The sequence below is a fragment of the Octopus sinensis genome, linkage group LG11 (genome assembly GCF_006345805.1).
Source record: "Octopus sinensis linkage group LG11, ASM634580v1, whole genome shotgun sequence".
Lineage (NCBI taxonomy): Eukaryota > Metazoa > Mollusca > Cephalopoda > Octopoda > Octopodidae > Octopus > Octopus sinensis.
This window is the reverse complement of record NC_043007.1, coordinates 24,165,713-24,188,212: the sequence shown is the minus strand read 5'-3', so window position 1 is coordinate 24,188,212 and position 22,500 is coordinate 24,165,713. Positions and strand designations below refer to the sequence as shown.

Below are 22,500 nucleotides of genomic sequence, written 5' to 3'. Positions count from 1 at the left end.
CTTTCATCCTTTCGGGGTCGATTAAATAAATACCAGTTTCACACTGGGGTCAATATAATCGACTTAATCCGTTTGTCCTTGTTTGTCCCCGTTGTGTGTAGCCCCTTGTGGGAAATAAAGAAATAAGAATTGTTAGCACACTGGGTAAAGTGCTTAGTGACATTGTGTCCATCTTTATGTTCTGAGTTCAAATTTCGCTGAGGTCAACTTTGCTTTTCATCCTTTCTGTGTCAATGAAATAAGTACCAGTTGAGTACTGGGGTCCGTATAATTGGCTTAACCACTCCTGGGTGAGAGTATAAAAACTGCAACCCCTGCCACTCTGCCAAGCCATGTTGAGCCAGTGTGGCAGAGTAGGCTCATCAAACCAGTATGATCTCAAACTAATGCTCGTAGCTTAGTTTTTCTTTGGGGCTGGCCAGATCAGAGCGATCTCAAGATTAATCAGCCGAAATTGCAAGGATGATCCAGTTCTTGACTGAAGATTAGAGGCTTCGAATGACCCCTCGGTTTTTTTGTGTCGTCTATTTGAATGTTTTGCGTTCTTGTCCCATTTTGTATTTTTATATATATTTTTTATACATAAATTATTGCGGTGTAACATACACCTTGTTCTCTTATATGTATGTAAGCATTCCACTAAACTTTGTATGACTTCTACACACACTTTCTCTATACTTCACTGGTCTCTGTCTCTCTCTTTTCTCGCCTCTTTGATTCTTTGGTCTCCTCTTCCCCCACTCTCACATTTCTCTGCCTTTCTCACTTTGCACCTCACTGACCTTGCCTTTCTTTTGTCCCCACCAATCCTTGGCACGCTCTCTTTCTTTTCCCCTCCTTAATTCCTTCTTTCTCTCTCTTCTCCCCCACCTTGGTGTCTTTGTCCCTCTTTTTCTCTCTCTCTTTGATTCCTTTGCCCCTTTTTTCTCTCTCTTCTCTTCTCACATGACCGCTGGTCAACTATAGCCTTTCGGCTTCTGAGCACCTCCAATCAATCTTTTCGTCTGCTGTAAGGCATTATCTTTCAAATACGCCAGCCAAGCTAAGTTGAACTGTCTAAAGTCGAAAGACGCCTGTTGTTTTTGTCCTGTTATTATTATTATTATTATTATTATTATTATTATTATTATTATTATTATTGTTTTTTGTATTTATATTCATATTACCTTTTGTTTTTTGAATTTATATTCATGTGGCATCGCCCGTTTTTCTGTCCTTGTTTCGTATACATTCGATCCTTTTTCCAAGAAATCTAATGCTCGTAGCTTAGTTTTTCCTTGGGGCTGGCCAGATCGGAGCAATCTCAAGATTAATCAGCCAAAATTGCGAGGATGATACGGTTCTTGACTGAAGATTAGAGGCTTCGAATGACCCGTCCGTTTTTTTGTGTCGTCTATTTGAATGTTTTGCGTTCTTGTCCCATTTTGTATTTTTATATATATATTTTTATACATATATATATATATATATATATATATATACACACACAATATGTATGTGTCAGTGTTTATTTCCTACCACTTTTTGACAACTAGTGTTCGTGTGTTTATGTCTAAGTTCAAATTTTGCTGAGGTCAGCTTTGCCTTTCATTCTTTCGGGGGTCAATAAATTAAGTACCTGTTGCATACTGGGGACCAATCTAATTGACTGCATCCCCCAAAATTTCAGGCCTTGTGCCTAGAATAGAAAAGAACCAAGTCGTCCTATTGAGCTTATTCAATTTTGAGCAATTTCTGGATGTGGAAGCTGCAGTAGCAGGATGTGATGAAATCGACCATGAATCATACAAACAAACAGAACAACAAGTCATTTGTTGACGATGACATGTGGTGCTGCGAAGAGCAGTAAACAGCCTCAACAGTGATTCAGTGGTTCGGTCGTGTAATTGATACTTTCTTCCTTTTTTTTCTTTCTTTCTTTTCTTTTTTGATTTTCATTCCAATTGTATCTGTTAAAGCTTCGCTAACTTTAATTACGGTATTTATATAATTAAGTTTTCTGCTCTGTATTTTCATTTATTCAAACTAATAGACGGAGGCAATATAGCAAGGGATAGAGAGACAGAGAAACTGTATATGTATGTGTATATATATATATATATATATATATATAATATATATATATATATACACACACATACACATACATACATACATACATACATACATACATATATATATATATACATACGTACACACGCACACATATATAAATATTTATCAGAAGTGGCTGTGTGATAAGTAGCTTGCTTGCCAGTCACATGGTTCTGGGTTCAGTCTCACTGCATGGCACATTGGGCAAGTGTCTTCAACTATAGCCTTGGGCTGACCAAAGCCTTGTGAGTGGATTTGGTAGACGGAAACTGAAAGAAGCCCGTTGTGTATATATATATATATATATATATATATATATATAGTAGATATGTATGTATGTGTGTATCATCATCATCGTTTAACGTCCGCTTTCCATGCTAGCATGGGTTGGACGGTTCAACTGGGGTCTGGGAAGCCAGAAGGCTGCACCAGGCCCAGTCTGATCTGGCAATGTTTCTACAGCTGGATGCCCTTCCTAATGCCAACCACTCCATGAGTGTAGTGGGTGCTTTTTACGTGCCACCGACACAGGTGCCAGACGAGGCTGGCAATGGCCACGGTTGGATGGTGCTTTTTACGTGCCACCGGTACAGAGGCCACTATTTATATATATATATATATATAGTAGATGTATGTATGTGTGTGTGTATATATGTATATATATATGTATATAGCATTGGCAATTAAAAATATATATGGAGGAAGAAAGATTTGTAAAGTAGCAACTGATTTGTATGTGTGTGTGTGTGTGCATGCACGCACACACACACACATGCATTAAGAGAAGGGGAGAGACAGATTTGAATAGTGGTAACAGTTAAAATGGAGAGGAGAGAAACATTTATATATTGATGATTATAAGGTTATTATTGTTTGTATTATTATCGAGAGAGAGAGAGAGATGAGGGAGAGAGAGAGAGGGAGAGAGAAGGATACTTTGTATAGTGAGAGGAGAGAGAGAGATGGCTTGATGCAATGGTTTTATGTGATCTGCCAAGACGTGAATTGATTGTATGTTGGAAGAGGCGGGGTAGCTTCATTCGTTATTTTTAATTTTTAATTTAGAAATCAGTTTGTTTTTACTTTGTATTTTGTTTTTTGTGTTTGTCCAAACTATCCTCCTCTTGGCATGGAGGTTTAATTTATTGTTTTCTACTAATTAGAATTTATAAAACACTAATAATGATGATAATAATGATAATAATAATAATAATAATAATAATAATAATAATAATAATACTTTCTACTATAGGCACAAGGCCTGAAATTTGGGGGATGGGAATAGTCGATTACATCGACCCCAGTGTTTCACTGGTACTTAGTCTATCAACCCCGAAAGGGTGAAAGGCAAAATCGACATTGGCAGAATCCAAATTGGAGTGACGAGCAAAATACTGTTTAGCATTTCATCCAGCGTACTAATGGTTCTGCCAGTTCACCGCCTTTAATAATAATAATAATAATAATAATAATAATAATAGTAATAGTAATAGTAATAGTAGCAGCAGCAGCAGCAGCAGCAGCAGCAGTTTCAAATTTTGGTACAAGCTTAGCAGTTTCATGGTTGGGAGTAAGTCAATTACATCAATCACTGTGCTCAACTGGTACTTATTTTACCAAGTTGGATGAAAGGCAAAGTCAGACTCAGTAGAATTTGAACTCCAAATTGTAAAGACAGATGAAATTCTGCTAAGGATTGTTAAATTGTTAGCATGGCATGGATACCAGTCAGGCGATACTGGTATCAGTCATGCTCTAATGTTGCTTTTTATGTGCCACTAGCATAGGTGCCAGTCAGGCAGTACTGGCATTGGCCACACTTGAGAGGTGCTTTTTACATGCCACCGGCATGGGTGCCAGTCAGGTGGCACTGGCATTGGCCATGACTACCATTTCACTTGGTTCAACAGGCCTTCTCAAGCATGGCATATTGCTCAATGATTGAAGGGTGCTTTTAAATGGGCCAATTATGCAACACTGGCATCAGCCATGACTATGATCTCACTTAGCTTGCCGGGTCTTCTCAAGCACAGCATACCTACGAAAGGTCTTGGTCGCTTGTCATTGCCTCTGTGAGGCCCAACATTCGAAGGTCGTGCTTCACCACCTCATCCCATGTCTTCCTGGGTCTACCTCTTCCACAGGTTCCCTCCACTGATAGTGTGTGACACTTCTTCACACAGCTGTCCTCATCCATGTGCAACATATGACCATACCAGTACAGTCATCTCCCTTGCACATCACATCTGATGCTTCTTATTTCCAACTTTTCTCTCAAGGCGCTTACAGTCTGTCATGTATGTACACTGACATTACACATCCAGTGGAGTATACTAGCTTCATTTCTTTCAAGCCTATGCATGTCCTCAGCGTGTGTGTATATACATATACACATGAATGCATCTGTGTCTTTGTGTTTGTGTTTGTTCCATACCACTGCTTGGCAACAAATGTTGATTTATTTACATAGCCAAAGCTTAGCGGTTTGGTTAATGATATGGATAGAATAAGTACCGGACTTTAAAAGGTACAGGGGTTGATGTGTTTAACTTAATGCTGTCTAGGCGGTGCCCCAGCATGGCCACAGTCGTATGACTGAAGCAATTAAAAGATAAAAGATGACAAAATGCTAAAATAACACCAGATATAACAACAAAAATAAAACCAACAACAACTTCAAACTGGTCAAAAGACAAAACTAGACACATCTTTTATGTCTAAATTAAGAACCATGGTAATCATTTATTATTTTTATATTATTTACATTTGACAGATATTTGTCCTCATCTTGTTTATTGTTAACACATTTCGGTTGATATACCCTTCAGGTGTCTTGGGGAAATTTTGAACCTGGGTTCTCGTTTCTAAGGTATTTTCCGATGTTATTATTATTATTGCTATTGCTCAGGTTACTGCTTGGAATCAAACTCGGAATCTTGGGGTTAGAAGCTCACGCTCTTAACCACTATACCATATGCCCATGGGCAATTAGGGAGTGAATTTTAGGGCTTATAAATCTAATATTTTTCTATCCTTCCTTAACACTGGTTCCTGGGTATACCCAGATATGAGTGCTGCTCATATCTGCACTCGGTCTGCTTAGAAGGTTGTTGTGTCCTAGCATATGTGCTGCTTCTTTTAGTTTTCATATTTTCCAGTGGTGTTCTCTGTTTATTATTTTAACTTCATCCCACAGGGGGAGGTGGTCTCCATTTTTCCATACATGATCAGCTATATTCAATTTATCAATATCTCCTCGGGTCACAGCTTTGTTGAATGTAAATAATGTACATAATTCCTCATCTCTTAAATATAGAACTGTATTTATCATTTTGTCCATCCTGAGTTCAAATTCTGCCGAGGTTGAATTTGATTTTCATCTTTTGGGGCCCAGTTATGCACTAAGGTTGATGTAATTGACTAATCCCCTCCCACAAAATTCCAGGCCTCTTGCCTATAGTAGAAAGGATAGATGCAGCCTTCTGGCTCACCAGCCCTCAGTCAAACCGTCCAACCCATCTTTATGTTATGAGTTCAAATTCCAACTGGGTCAACTTTGCCTTTTGTCCTTTAGGGATTAATATAATAAGTACCAGTTGAGCAGTGGGGGTCAATGTAATCAACTAACCCCTTCCGCCAAACAACATGGTTAGGAAACAAAACTTGTTAATCACACAGCTATTCCTGCCCCAATATATTTAGTAAGCATAAGGTGGCGAGCTGGCAGAATCGTTAGCATGCCGGGCGAAATGCTAAGTGGTATTTCGTCTGCTGTTACGTTGTGAGTTCAAATTCCGCCAAGGTCGACTTTGCCTTTCATCCTTTCGGGGTCGATTAAATAAGTACCAGTTATGCACTGGGATCAATGCAACCAACTTAATACCTATGTCTGTCCTTGTTTGTCCCCTCTATGTTTAGCCCCTTGTGGGTAATAAAGAAATAGGTATTTCCTCTGTTTTAAGGCAGCAAGCTGGCAGAAATGTTAGCATGCCGGGTGAAACGCGCAGCCGTATTTCATCTGCCGTTACTTTCTGAGTTCAAATTCTGCTGAGGTCGACTTTGCCTTTCATCTTTTCGGGGTTGATAAATTAAGTACCAGTTACGCACTGGGGTCGATATAATGGACTTAATCCTTTTGTCTGTCCTTGTTTGTCCTCTCTGTGTTTAGCCCCTTGTGGGTAGTAAAGAAATAGGTATTTCATCTGTTTTTATGTTCTGAGTTCTAATTCCGCCGAGGTTGACTTTGCCTTTCATCCTTTTGGGGTCGATAAATTAAGTACCAGTTGCATACTGAGGTCGAGCTAATCAACTGGACCCCTCCCCCAAAATTTCAGGCCTTGTGCCTAGAGTAGAAAAGAATATATTCTGTAGGCATAAGGTGGCAAGCTGTTAGAACTGTTACCACGCTGGGCAAAATGCAAAACAACATTCTGTCCATCTTTATGTTCTGGGTTCAGAGTCAACTTTGCCTTTTGTCCTTTTGGGATTGATAAAATAAGTACCAGTCAAGCACTGGGACTGATGTAATTAACTTAGCCCCCTTCCTTTCCCCGAAATTGCTGGCCTTGTGCTAAAATTTGAAACGAATATAACGTAGTATAATAAGAAATAAAAGAGTAATATAATATAGTCTATTAGTAAGAAAATAGCAATGTAATATAGAAATATAACAGTATATATTGATGAGTTTTAACAGTTCATTCCAATACAGATCAGATGTGCAGAGGAAAACACTAGCACATGTTGTCGTGTTTGTATAAAGAACTAGCAGTATCGCCCGGCGTTGCTCGGGTTTGTATGGGAAATAACTATATAAGCATTTTTAGAGATGTAAAGTATAATAGCCATCTCAATATGGTTAACCACAAAGAGGTGGGTGTTACTGTAGCTTTTTACGTTCTGAGATCTAATAATAAATTTTTAGAGAGTTACTTCCTTTATATATGCCAAAAATGCATTAAAAATGGGAAAAATTGGTGGTAAATTTTTTTTTAAATCGTAGACTCATTGTAGACGCGTGCTAATACCCAGAAGGGCTCGATATGAATTACGACTATAAGATACCCGGTTTTGGTTAAACTGCACTGCAAAATGTGGGAGTAGTTGGGAATCTAAATCATAGGAGACAGACGGCATACAACCTTACTTTTATATATAAAGATTAGTAAGAAAATAGCAATGTAATATAGAAATATAACAGTATATATTGATGAGTTTTAACAGTTCATTCCAATACAGATCAGATGTGCAGAGGAAAACACTAGCACATGTTGTCGTGTTTGTATAAAGAATTTCTCTTAAATCTTGTTTATCGGAAAAAAACATCAACACATTGTTAAAGTGGGTTTCTAGGATAAGAGATTGGTAAGAGAATTAGCCAGCTGCCATTTAAACTGGAACTCTATATCTCTGTTGGAATTAATCTTGCTCTAAAGTACACTGAACAAATAATACTCGTGTGTATGTGTGTGTGTGTGTGTTTTCATTATTGATCGGTTTGAGATCAATGCTCTGTCTTTATGTCCTGTCTATGTTATTAATTCAAGGAATAAAAAAAAAAATGAACAAAATAAAATGAAATTCATATAAATTCATAATCAAACGTAGAGAAAAATAATAAAAATGACTCACTCATATTTTGAGTGTTGCTGGAGGGAAGGAGGAGAAGGAATGTAGCCACATGGTCAGGAATTTCACTTTCCAATAAAGCAGGGTTCTGAGTTTCCTTCGTGTGATGCCTTCCATGCCTTGGGACTTTGGATAAGGGTCTCTTCTGTCATAGACTTGAGTCATTCATTCAAAGAGTTGTGAATGAGGAACATGGAATGTGTGTGGAAATTCACTCCACAGACTGAAAAGATGTTATTCAAAAGTTCCAGCTTTGTCACATGTACTGTCTGCCTGCCTGACCCTGAATCATCATTATCATCATCATCGTCATCATCATCTTCACCACCACCACCACCACCATCGCCACCCTAACCACCACCACCATCATTACCTATTTCTTTACTACCCACAAGGGGCTAAACACAGAGGGGACAAACAAGGACAGACATAGGTATTAAGTCGATTACATCGACCCCAGTGCGTAACTGGTACTTAATTTATCGACCCCGAAAGGATGAAAGGCAAAGTTGACCTCGGCGGAATTTGAATTCACAACATAATGCAGACGAAATGCCGGTAAGCATTTCGCCCGGCGTGCTAACGTTTCTGCCAGCTCACCACCATCATTACCATCATCTTCACCACCACCACAACTGCTGCCGCCGCCACTGCTGTCTCACTGCCACTACTATCTTGCTGCCACCGCCATCACCACCATCATCATCATTATGTCTGCTTTCCATGCTGGTATGGGTCGAATTGTTTGACTGGATCTGACAAGCCAGAAGACCATGATGAGCTTTAATATCTCAGTTCTGGCATGGTTTCTATGGTTGGATGCTCTTCCTAACACCAACCATTTTACAGAACGTACTGGAAGCATTTTACCGTGGCACCAGTACCATAGAGTTTGTCTTGTCTCCTGCTCTCCTAACCCTGCATTGTCTTAAACTGATTTGCTATATATATATATGTATATGTATATGTATATATAAATAAAAACTTACTTGGAGAAGAGAAACAACGCGTGCGTTCGGTCATGGCTGTTTGGTAAGAAGTTTGCTTTCTAACCACATGGTTCCAGGATCAGACCCACTGCATGGTTCCTTTGGCAAGTAAGTGTCTTCAATTATAGCCTCAGGCTGACCCATGCCTTGCGGGCAGATTTGTTAGACAGAAACCGAAGAAGCTCGTCATATACACGTGTGTATGTCATTGTGTGTGTGTTTGTCCCCCACCACCACTTAAGAACCAGTGTTGGTGTGTTTACAAATCTGTGACTTAGCAGTTCAGTGAAAGAGACTGATAAGATAAGTATCATGCTCCAAAAAATATAAAAATAAGTATTGGAGTTGATCCATTCGACTAAAAATACTTCAAGATAGTGCACCAGCATGGCCACAGTCAAACGACTGAAACAAGTAAAAGATAAAAGATTATATATATATATATATATATATATATATATGCAAGTGTGTTTGTGTATACGTTTATCAATTTGTAGTAATGGAGTAAGTGGAGCAAGAACACACACAAAAACGAAAAGTGTCACTGAAGAGGTCACAGGTGTGTGATGAAAGATTTCCAGACAATGGACGTGAATTAAAATAATAAAATAAGAACAGTAATAAACAAGTGACAAAAAAACATAGTGCGCGTGTTTATTTGACAAAAAAGAGAAAATGACCATCCCGAAATACAATATATATATATATATATATATATATATATATATATATATAATATATATATATATACACACACACATATCTATCACTCTCTCTCTCTCTCTCTCTCTATCTATCTATCATTCTATCAAGACAGATAGACAGACAGACTAAGTGATACATCAATTTGATCATGCCTGATAATTCTGTTGACAAAATTGTATTGACAGACACTTTACATCTGATACATACCCGCATATTAAATCAGGAAATCCGTCTTAGATTCTTCAATAGAAGTTTGTAAATGGTCAGGCTCTCGACTATTTTTAACAGAGAAGGGGAAATGAGACATAAGCACTTTCGGTAGTAGTTCTATCGCAAAACCTGCAGGTACTTCATAAAGCATTCGTTGGAAAAATATTAACCTTGTTGGTGATTTCACGAAATCCGAATACCATCAAGTACATCCTTCTTGGTTGTTGCTGATAAACCAATATTATGGTTCTTCGTAAAGGGAAATGTTTTTGAATTCAAAAGCTTCCTTTTCCAACAACTTGGTTTCAGATTCAGTTTCACAACATGGACACTTTGATCAAGTGTCTTCAACTATAACATGAGGCTGACCAAAGCACCGTGAGTGGATTTGGTACATGGACACTGAGAATCCATAAAATGTGTATGCATGTGTGTATGTGTACATGTATATATATATATATACATACACACACACATATATACATACATACATATATATACATACACACGTACACACACACACACATATATATATATACATACATACTTATATACATACTTATATACATATATATTATGTAGATAGGGTTAAAATTCAAGCTGTGTCCTCTTGAAGCACATCTGCTTATGCTAGTATTCCAAAACCATATTTAAGTATTATACTTGTGTGACGTCTACATAAGAGTCAAAAATACAGGAAAATATTTCTTGCAGAAATTGGGAAAATTCTTGGTATTATTTATTCACCATTTCACATTTGATTCTCCGTCTGAAGAATTTCTAATAGTAGAAGTCTAACATGTTTTCTACTACATATACAAATTTATAAATCCTATTAGTAAATGAAACATGTGTAATGGTGATTAGATATTATCAGAAAATTTTCCAATCTCCTTGTTTTTGTTGAATAAAATTTGTTGGAAAAAAGCCGCAATAATTATGCACCAACCTAATATATATATATATATATATTATATATATATATATACACACACACATATCTATCACTCTCTCTCTCTCTCTCTCTCTCTCTCTCTATCTATCTATCATTCTATCAAGACAGATAGACAGACAGACTAAGTGATACATCAATTTGATCATGCCTGATAATTCTGTTGACAAAATTGTATTGACAGACACTTTACATCTGATACATACCCGCATATTAAATCAGGAATCCGTCTTAGATTCTTCAATAGAAGTTTGTAAATGGTCAGGCTCTCGACTATTTTTAACAGAGAAGGGGAAATGAGACATAAGCACTTTCGGTAGTAGTTCTATCGCAAAACCTGCAGGTACTTCATAAAGCATTCGTTGGAAAAATATTAACCTTGTTGGTGATTTCACGAAATCCGAATACCATCAAGTACATCCTTCTTGGTTGTTGCTGATAAACCAATATTATGGTTCTTCGTAAAGGGAAATGTTTTTGAATTCAAAAGCTTCCTTTTCCAACAACTTGGTTTCAGATTCAGTTTCACAACATGGACACTTTGATCAGGTGTCTTCAACTATAACATGAGGCTGACCAAAGCACCGTGAGTGGATTTGGTACATGGACACTGAGAATCCATAAAATGTGTATGCATGTGTGTATGTGTACATGTATATATATATATATACATACACACACACATATATACATACATACATATATATACATACACACGTACACACACACACACATATATATATATATACATACATACTTATATACATACTTATATACATATATATTATGTAGATAGGGTTAAAATTCAAGCTGTGTCCTCTTGAAGCACATCTGCTTATGCTAGTATTCCAAAACCATATTTAAGTATTATACTTGTGTGACGTCTACATAAGAGTCAAAAATACAGGAAAATATTTCTTGCAGAAATTGGGAAAATTCTTGGTATTATTTATTCACCATTTCACATTTGATTCTCCGTCTGAAGAATTTCTAATAGTAGAAGTCTAACATGTTTTCTACTACATATACAAATTTATAAATCCTATTAGTAAATGAAACATGTGTAATGGTGATTAGATATTATCAGAAAATTTTCCAATCTCCTTGTTTTTGTTGAATAAAATTTGTTGGAAAAAAGCCGCAATAATTATGCACCAACCTAATATATATATATATATATATATATATATAATATATATATATATGCCAGGCTTCTTTCGGTTTCCCTCTACCAAATCCACAAACAATGCTTTGGTTGGTCTGAGGCTATAGTAGACGACACTTACCCAAGGTGCCATGCAGTGGGACTGAACCCAAAACCATGTCGTTGGTAAGCAAGCTACTTACCACACAATTATGTAGTAACAGGCACTCTGTCAGTTACGACAATGAGGGTTCCAGTTGATCTGATCAACCAAACAGCTTGCTCGTGAAATTAACATGCAAGTGGCTGAGCACTCCACAGACATGCATACCCTTAATGTAGTTCTAAGGGAGATTCAGCTTGACACAGAATGTGATGAGCCTGGCCCCTTTGAAATACGGGTACTACTCTTTTTTGCCAGCTGAGTGGACTGGAACAGTGTGAAATAAAGTGTCTTGCTCAAGGACACAATGCGTCACCGGGAATTGAACTCACAACTTTATGATCATGAACTGGATGCCCTAACCACTTGCCCACATGCCTTCACAGTTATGTAGTATACTGCAAGCAAATGACATCATTAGCAAACCCATTGTTTACAAGTGAGTGATAAAGCAATACAAAATATCTCCCTCTCTCTCTCTCTCTCTCACACACACACACACACACACAAATATATATTTACAAATTGCTTCTTTCAGTTTCTGTCTACCAAATCCACTCATAAGGCTTTGGTCAGCCGTTCAAGAATTTGGACCTGGAGATCTCCATTTCCAGCGACTTCGAGGGCCACCTCCCAGCGGTGTTGGGCGTCAACGAAGAGCCCTCGACTACAACAAGACGACCAAAGTTTTTTTTTTCCAAGGTTTGGGGTCTCCCGCCCCTAAGCCCTAGACCATCACCTAATCACACTTACCCGCCTTGTTGCTTAACAACAACAACAACAAGGCTTTGGTCAGCCCAAGGCTTTGGTCAGCCCAAGGCTATAGTAGAAGACATCTGCCCAAGGTGCCATGCAGTGGAGTTGACAATAACGGTTGGGAAACAAAACTTTGTTAGCCACACTGCCATTCCTTCACTGCTATATTTAATAAGTCGCAGGAGGTCTGTATGCAGCACCAACAGCAGTGGTAGCAGCCACAGAAGCTTTGTCCCAATTGCTGGAACAGTAGTCTATTGTATATCTCATATGAGCTTTGTTGTAATTAATCATTAATAAGAAAGGTAAAAAAAAAAAAAGAAAAAGCAATTTGAGTTTGGAATTTCTGAAATTACTGAGAGGCCATGCACCTGGCTGTGTGATTGTGTGATTATGGAATGCACTTGGTACATAAATGCACATAAATGGTCTCAGGTAACACTTTAAATAAATGTCCTCTACTCTAGTCTTAACTGTTTAGCATTCAAACAGGCCATATCTGGCCAAAGTATTCTATCTGTTTTATGTTCAAACCATCCAGTCTGGCCTCTTACACCTACCCCGTAATGTCATTGTAGTGGCTGTGTGGTAAGTAGCTTGTTTACCAACCACATGGTTCCGGGTTCAGTCCCACTGCGTGGCACCTTGGGCAAGTGTCTTCTACTATAGCCTCGGGCCGACCAAAGCCTTGTGAGTGAATTTGGTAGATGGAAACTGAAAGAAGCTCGTCGTATATATGTATATATATATATATATGTATATATATATATATATATATATATATATATATATATATATATATATATATATATATATATATATATATATATATATATATATATATGTGTGTGTGTGTGTGTGTGTGTGTTTGTGTGTCTGTGTTTGTCCCCCTAGCATCGCTTGACAACCGATGGTGGTGTTTACGTCCGCGTCACTTAGCGGGTCCGCAAAAGAGACCGATAGAATAAGTACTGGGCTTACAAAAAATAAGTCCCAGGGTCAGTTTGCTCGACTAAAGGCGGTGCTCCAGCATGGCCGCGGTCAAATGACTGAAACAAGTAAAAGAGTAAAATAATCACATTATGAAAATCTCAAAGCTATAAGATAATGCATGATTAATTCAAAACAGTGTGAATAAATGAGCATTACATTTGACAAAAGGCACGTGGCTTAGTGGTTAGGGCATTCGGCTCACGATTGTAAGGTCATGAGCTCAATTCCCGGTGATGTGTTGTGTCCTTCAGCAAGACACTTTATTTCATCTTCCTTCAATCCACTCGGCTGGCAAAAACGAGTAGTACCTGTATTTCAAAGGGCCGGCCTTGTCACACTCTGTTTCACACTGAATCTCCCTGAGAACTACGTTAGGGGTACACGTGTCTGTGGAGTGCTCAGCCACTTGCACGTTAATTTCATGAGCAAGCTGTTCTGTTGATCGTATCAGCTATGACCCTTGTCGTCGTAACCGACAGAGTGCTCCTACATTTGACAGAGTAATCTGAATGCCAAAGGGTTAAATTAACCAAAGCCTTTGTTTGTGAAGTTTAGTACACAGAAACTGTTTGGAAGATTTTCCATGGGACAATTCTTGTTTTGGAGGAGTTAGACTTAACCCTTTATCCAGTTTAACAACTTGGCCCATTGGTGACTTTAGCAAAGTCCAGTTCATGCAAAAATTCAGCCTGGTCCTTTAGTCTGAGGGTGATATCATGGCCAAAGGTGGTGAGCTGGCAGAAACGTTAGCACGCCGGGCGAAATGTGTAGCTGTATTTCGTCTGTCGTTACATTCTGAGTTCAAATTCCACCGAGGTCGACTTTGCCTTTCATCCTTTTGTGGTCGATAAATTAAATACCTGTTTCGCACTGGGGGTTGATCTAATCGACTTAATACCTATGTCTGTCCATGTTTGTCCCCTCTATGTTTCGCCCCTTGTGGGTAATAAAGAAATAGGTATTTCGTCTGCCGTTACATTCTGAGTTCAAATTCCGCCGAGGTTGTCTTTGCTATTCATCCTTTTGGGGTCGATAAATTAAGTACCAGTTACGCACTGGAGTCGATATAATCGACTTAATCCATTTGTCTGTCCTTGTTTGTCCCCTCTGTTTAGCCCCTTGTGGGTAGTAAAGAAATAGGTAATATCATGGCCTCCTTGAAAAGAATGATAGGTCCTTCCTGTGACAAAGCTATAATAGAAAGTAAAATAGCAAAAAGCAAATCTTTGATATTTTTACTTGTTTCAATCATTAGACTGCAGCCATGCTGGGGCAGTGGCTTGAAGAATTTTAATCAAGCAAACTAACCCCATTACTAATTTTTTTAAAGCCCAGTACTATCAGTCTTTTTTGCCAAACCGCTAAGTTACAGGGTTGTAACAGACCAACATCAGTTGTCAAGTGGAGGTGGGGAACAAAGGTATACACACACACGTTGAGCTTCTTTCAGTTTCCATCTACCAGATCTACTTAGAAGGCTTTGGTGAGCCCAGGGCTATAGCAGAAGCTACTTGCCCAAGATACCATGCAGTGGGACTGAACTGAGAACCATGTGGTTGGGGAGCAAACTTCTTACCATGCAGCCACAATTGCACCTAATCCATTACCCAGTTTAACACCATTACCTGGTGTATGTGAAAAATTATTTGTAACACTGTATAGTGCATTAACACACTAACCACTATGACCTGTTGCTGGAACTCATAACCTTGCTATCATAAGCCGAATACCCCTAAGCATTAAGCTATGCACTTTTGCACATCAAATATGCCATCAAATACAATAATGTGTAAATATTTTTTTGTTATCTTTCAGGATGGTCATTTTTTTTTTACAGAGATGTACTTGCATAGCAAGTGACCTGATCTGAGATCGTGTGCTGGAACGAAAACAATTGCAGCGTGGAAGGTGTTTATAAGCCATTTAAGAAACACACAAAAACCGTTAGATTCACTTCAACATTTAAATTTAATTTGTCAAAATATTTTCATCGCTTTGAGACTGTGACCAGTTCACTGACAAAATTTGCAGTCTCAAAGCGACGAAAATATTTTGACAAATTAAATTTAAATGAAGTGAATCTAACGGTTTTTGTGTGTTTCTTAAATGGCTTATAAACACCTTCCACGCTGCAATCATTTTTTTTTCTTTTTGCCAAGAGCTCTTGGTGTTACATTGATAGTTTCCCCCAACCCTTCTTTTTTTTCCTTGTTTTTCTTCTGTAAAATACATTCCTCTTCATATTTTGAATAAAAGATGCTTTATGCAGCCGCCACGCGCGTGCGCACACTATATATTCGTTCTTCCCTTCAGGTCTATCCTTGTTCTTATGCTTGTATCCTTTGTCTGAAATATTTTGACCTCTTCAGGAACTCTCCATCCCTCGTGTCTCATCCTGTTCCATTTACTCCCTTCAATATTTCTATTGGGTGGAGGCACATGGCCTAGTGGTCAGAGCAGCGGACTCGCGGTCGAGGGATCGCCGGTTCGAATCCCAGGCTGGGCAATGTGTGTGTGTTTATGAGCGAAACACCTAAGCTCCACGCGGCTCCGGCAGAAGGTAATGGCGAACTTCTGCTGACACTTTCGCCACAACTTTCTCTCACTCTTTCCTCCTGCATCTTGCAGCTCACCTGCGACGGACCGGCGTCCCGTCCAGGTGGGGAATGTATATGCCAAGGAAACCGGCCCTTATGAGCCAGGCATGGTTCGAGAAGGAACAAACAACAATATTTCTATGATGTGTATCTTTATCTGCGCATGCGAGTGTGTGTGTGTGTATGTGTGTGTGAGAGAGAGGTGGGTTGCTTACTATACTGTATGTACCCGTAGGCGGCGAGCTGGCAGAATCGTTAGCACACCGGGCGAAATGCGTAGCCGTATTTCGTCTGCCGTTACGTTCTGAGTTCAAATTCCGCCGAGGTCGACTTTGCCTTTCATCGGGTCGATTAAATAAGTACCAGTGAAACACTGGGGTCGATATAATCGACTTAATCCGTTTGTCTGTCCCCTCTGTGTTTAGCCCCTTGCGGGTAGTAAAGAAATAGGTATTTCGTCTGACTTTACGTTCTGAGTTCAAATTCCACAAAGGTCGACTTTGCCTTTCATCCTTTCAGAGTCGATAAATTAAGTACCAGTTACGCACTGAGGTCGATATAATCGACTTAATCCGTTTGTCTGTCCTTGTTTGTCCCCTCTGTGTTTAGGCCCCTTGTGGGTAGTAAAGAAATATATACTGTTTGTACCCGTGTCCTTTATTTGATTTTTAAAATTTCTTTTTCATTTTTTTACACTTATTCATTTCTCTATTTGTAACTATTTTCTTTTCTTTCATAGTTTCTCTTTTTCTTCTTCTTCTTCCAGGGACTTGCCAATTCTCTGAACCCAAAATTAAGATCTTGCCGAAATGGAGGCTAAAGAAAGTGAAAGGATCTAACCTGCAGATGAAATGTGTGGTCAACTCAGTTAAAAAACCGCCGATATTTATGAAATGGTTGTTTATAAGTGTTGATCGCAATGACACGCTGGCATGTAGCAGGGGAAATAACTCTGTTTCCCTCAACATCAAGAAGCTGAAAATATTGGATGCCGGTGCCTATATATGTGTTGTGAAACTAGCTAACGGCAAGATAGTAAACAAAGATGCTGTAGTTTTCATTCTTGATAAAGGTACTGTATAATATATAATATGATATAATATAATATAATATAATATAAATATAATATAATATAATATAATAGAGATATTATAATATAATATAATATAATATATAATAGAGATAATATAATATAATATAATATAATATGATATAATATAATATGATGTAAAAATCTTCCATTTTTCTACTCTAAGTACAAGGCCCGAAATTTTGGGGGAGGGAACCAGTCGATTAGATCGACCCCAATACGTAACTGGTGCTTAATTTATTGACCCCGAAAGTATGAAAGGCAAAGTCGACCTCAGTGGAATTTGAACTCAGAACGTAAAGTCAAACGAAATACCTATTTCTTTGCTACCCACAAAGGGCTAAACACAGAGGAGACAAACGGATTAAGTGGTTATATCGATCCCAGTGCGTAACTGGTACTTAATTTAATCGACCCCGAAAGGATGGAAGGCAAAGTCGACCTCGGCGGAAATTGAACTCAGAACGTAGCGGCAGACGAAATACCTCTCAGCATTTCACCCGACGTGCTAACGATTCTGCCAGCTCGCCGCCTTGATATTATGTAAAATAATATGATAATAATGTGTTGCCCCCACCCCCGTAAAAAAAACAGTCAGCCCAATCTGCAAGGTGGTTGGTGTTAGGAAGGGCATCCAACCATAAAAACCTTGCCAAAACAGTCACAGAAGTATGGTGTTGGCTTCTTCCTGGCCAGGTCCTGTCAAACCGTCTAACCCATGCCAGCATGGAAGGCAGACGTTAAACGATGATGATATATTTATAGATCTCTGTGTGTATACTTGCACTGGCATTTGTTCCCACCACCACTTGACAGCTAAACCTGCCAGTTCAGAAAAGAGATCATTGGAATAATGACCTGGCTTGAAACTTAAGTGCTGCAAAAGGGACCAATAGAATAAGTACTGGGGTTGGCATATTTGACTAAACCCTTCCAAGTGATACTCCAGCATGGTCACAGTCCCAAAGGCTGAAACAAGTTAAAAGATAAAAGGAAAAGGACAAGTTGGCAGACTCAGCAGAGTGTCTGAGAGAATGCTTTGAGTTGTTACAAAGAAGAACACTGATATCCCTTGAGAGTTTTGATAAATAAAAAAAATATACATTATTTTTGTAACCAAAGAAAAATGTTGTTACTCGAATGGCAAAACATCCAAGAATTTGGAGATATTTGTTCTTGGACTGATGTGATTGTAGCAGCAGTTAAAATGTAGTTAGCCACTGGTTTGCTACTGTCTTCTGATGTCTCTCATTCGCCACTGGTTCATTGCTTTTAACTGTCTCTTTGATGCCTGTCTGCCATCTCATCATTGTAGCTAAGGTGCACTGAATATATAGTGTGAGTTAGATTCAGAAAGAAACATGTCAAAAGATGAAATTGTTACTGGAGCTGGTTCCAGGTGAAGCCTTGATCAATCAAATCTTTTCAGTGATGTAGGTTATATTCTAACAAATCATGATATTGGATATAGTGTTCTAACTGATAAATATTCCCGCTACAGAGGTATTCATTTCAGCTCTCTATACTCTGAGTTCAAATCCCACAGTGGTAAACTTTACTTTCATCCTTTCAAGGTCAATAAATGATGTAACAGTCCAGTACTGATGCCAGTTCTTTCTCTCTTCCTCTTTCTCAGTCTCACTTTCTGAATTTCTCCCCAGAACAAATTCAGAATTGGAAAGGGACTTGCTCCTGCCAAGTTTCATACACCCAAGAGAGTGGCCCCTATGACATCCATCAGGAGTCAAGGGTTTCATCACAACTCCTTATACAGAGATTTAATCAGTCACCCAGTTTAACACCATGTTTAGATTATTATTGTTTTTATTATTTGGCCTCGTGCCGGTGGCACGTAAAAAGCACCATCCGATCGTGGCCATTGCCAGCCTCGCCTGGCCCCCGTGCCGGTGGCATGTAAAAAGCACCATCCAATCGTGGCCGTTTGCCAGCCTCGTCTGGCACGTAAAAAGCACCCACTACATTCACGGAGTGGTTGGCGTTAGGAAGGGCATCCAGCTGTAGAAACATTGCCAGATCAGACTGGGCCTGGTGCAGCCTTCTGGCTTCCCAGACCCCAGTTGAACCGTCCAACCTATGCTAGTATGGAAAGCGGACGCTAAACGATGATGATGATTTTTATTATTATTGTTGTTGTTGATGTGGTTGTTGTTATTATTATAATAAATCTATTATTCTTCTCCACCACAACAGAAATGCCTGGACCCTGTAGTGAGCATCAGTTTCTGTGCCAGACATCAAGATTGTGTATCGCTAAAAAGTTCCTTTGTAACCGAGTGAATGATTGTACAGATAAATCTGATGAGAAGGACTGTGAAGGTAAGTCATAAATATCTGGTGTTGTTTGTTGTGTAAGACATTAGGCAAGTCATATGGTCCTTATAGATGCAGACAATATGAAACTCTAATCTATATATATATAAAGCTGAAATTGTCTGTGTGTAGCAGGTTTGGCAGCCTTCAACTAACACTATCTCCTCCGAGACCCTGCGGCGCAAGTTGACTAAAATTGAGAGTATGATAGAAGGCTTGCTCTTTATTCCGTAGAAGATAAAATTCAAATCGGACCATGTTAAGACCAAAAATTATTTACATCAAAAAGGTGCTTTTTTTCTATGAAAAACCCTATTTTTTACGATTCTTTTACTGTTGTGTCGTCATTTTTCGGTGTATTTCAACCAGGAAAATGTTCACTTAAAGAGAATAACCAGCTACATAATGCCAAATTTTTACTTTTAAAAAATTCCAATTCTAAATGGTCGAAACAAACCCAAGCAACGCCGGGCGATACTGCTAGTACTTGATAACACTCACACACACATATATATGTGTGTGTATGTATGTATTATATATATTCTTATACGAGAATGTTCTTGACAGTGACTTCGAAGTTTTGATTAGTTAAGCCATCATTGGACTTTGATGCATTAGAGTTAGTTTTGCCTTTATATAGTCTCTGTTGAGTTTAAATCATCTTTGGGTGTGTGTGGTTTGAGTGGATTGGTAATTAAGTTTTTATGGAAAGGTGTTTTGGAAAAATTTTTATTGATTAAATTTGGGTTATTTAAAATTTATTCATGCATGTAGAACTTTGTAAACAAACTTGCAGGTGTTTCTCTTTTGTTAGATAGCCACAAGGTGTGACTATTGGATTTAATCTTTTTTGCTTTGACAATATAAAGATCAAAGATACAAAGTCCAGTGTTTAAGCCCTTAGTAATTAGGTGGAGCAACTTTTTTTTTCATAAAAGAATGTAGGTTGGTGGTAAGTTTTTGGCTGGTCCTATCTTTACATGTTGTTATTTAAGGCATTTCCTGTTTTCAGTTGTGATGTTGGGGCTATTAGTCAGGTATGTCATGGCTTTGTTAGTATGGAAAATTGTTTCTCTTTGATGTTCACCAAAGTATTTGAGTAGGGGGTTGTATGTTAATATGTTTCTCTCTATGTAAACACTACAACACATGAACACCTTTATGCAAGGTGTTACTATTACAAATCTTTGAAGTGAATCATATCCTTGAACATCTATGCAATAGGAATGTTTTAAAGAGAATATAATAAACAAGTTTTGCAGGTGTACAATTTCCCGTCCTTATTTTAAAGACTTTAAATATACACTCTGTATAATGTATAATATCCAAAGAAGCAAACTCATCAGGTGGAATACTCTGTAATTGTTTCCCATAAAAAATTTCCTGTAATTCCATATCATTCAATGTGATGATCCAGAACCTGGATTATACTAGAGCAATGCTCCATAACCATTATTTCACTTGTGGTACACTTGTATTCTTTTCAAAATTCAGTGTCACACCTGAACTAAAAATATAACTAAAGTATAAGGAAAAAAATTTTACTCAGGTTACACTGCGGCACACTTAACATTGTCTGTTGACATACCAGTGTGCCATGACATACTGGTTTTGGGGCACTATACTAGAGTGCTTCTTAAGTACCTGCCCAGATTACAGATCCATATTCATTTATATATAAATTATATATATAGGTGCAGGAGTGGGTGTGTGGTAAGAAGCTTTGCTTCTTAAGCACATGGTTATGGGGTCAGTCCCGAGGTCGAATTTGCCTTTCATCCTTTCGGGGTCGATAAATTAAGTACCACTTTTGCACTGGGGTCGATGTAATCGACTTAATCTGTTTGTCTGTCCTTGTTTGTCCTCTCTTGTTTTTAGCCCCTTGTGGGTAGTAAAGAAATAGGTATTTCGTCTGTCTTTACGTTCTGAGTTCAAATTCTGCCAAGGTCGACTTTGCCTTTCATCCTTTCAGGGTCGATAAATTAAGTACCAGTTACGCACTGGGGTCGATGTAATCGACTTAATCTGTTTGTCTGTCCTTGTTTGTCCTCTCTGTGTTTCGCCCTCTCTATGTTTAGCCCTCTCTGTGTTTGTCCTCTCTGTGTTTAGCCCCTTCTGGGTAGTAAAAAAATAGGTATTTCGTCTGCCGTTACGTTCCGAGTTCAAATTCCACCGAAGTCGACATTGCCTTTCATCCTTTCGGGGTCGATAAATTAAGTATCAGTTATGCAGTGGGGTCGATGTAATCTACTTAATCCGTTTTTCTGTCCTCTCTGTGTTTGTCCTCTCTGTGTTTAGCCCCCTGTGGGTAGTAAAGAAATAGGTATGTATAGTATTCACCCTGTTCTTATTTTTTAATCTCTACTTTCAGCTTCACACCCTACATATGCTGTGACCAAACATCCTGATACTGAACTTGATGGTCAAGCATTCTTCATGCAAACTGCTGTTTATTCTGTGATTGGATGTGCTATTGGTGTGATACTCCTCATCTCCGTACTCATCATCGCAGTTTTCCGAGTTCGAATGAAGCGTGCCGCCGTGCGACGTGCCATGGCACCAAACGACTCCGGCATGCGAGGGAATGCAGCAACTTCAGCGGCAGGAGGATCTTCGGCTGCGTCCGGATCAAATTCGGTGCCGCCTGAATACGACCCTTTCCTCTCTCCGAGCAGTCAGCAGCAGCAACAGCAGCAGCAGCCCTCGTCGTCGTCGTCGTCACAGTTCGGCAACATCATTGTGAATGTTAACAACGGTGTACAGTACGTTCCTGGCAGTGACTTCCCCCAGTACATTGAACCGCCGCCCCCTTACTCCACGGTGGTCGCAGGCCGGGAGTGTTCCCCGC

General features: G+C 38.8%; 1 protein-coding gene across 1 annotated transcript in view; it reads left to right on the top strand.

Annotated features, from left to right (window-relative positions):
• The window catches only part of LOC115217390 (formin-like protein 18), a 67,632-nt gene that overhangs the window by 44,537 nt on the left and 595 nt on the right, over positions 1–22,500 (top strand). The window contains exons 2-4 of the mRNA XM_029787068.2: positions 16,998–17,303; positions 19,533–19,658; positions 22,024–22,500. The exon at positions 22,024–22,500 is cut by the window's right edge and continues 595 nt beyond it. Coding sequence (XP_029642928.1) covers positions 16,998–17,303; positions 19,533–19,658; positions 22,024–22,500 — 909 coding nt within the window. The remainder of the gene's footprint in view (positions 1–16,997; positions 17,304–19,532; positions 19,659–22,023) is intronic.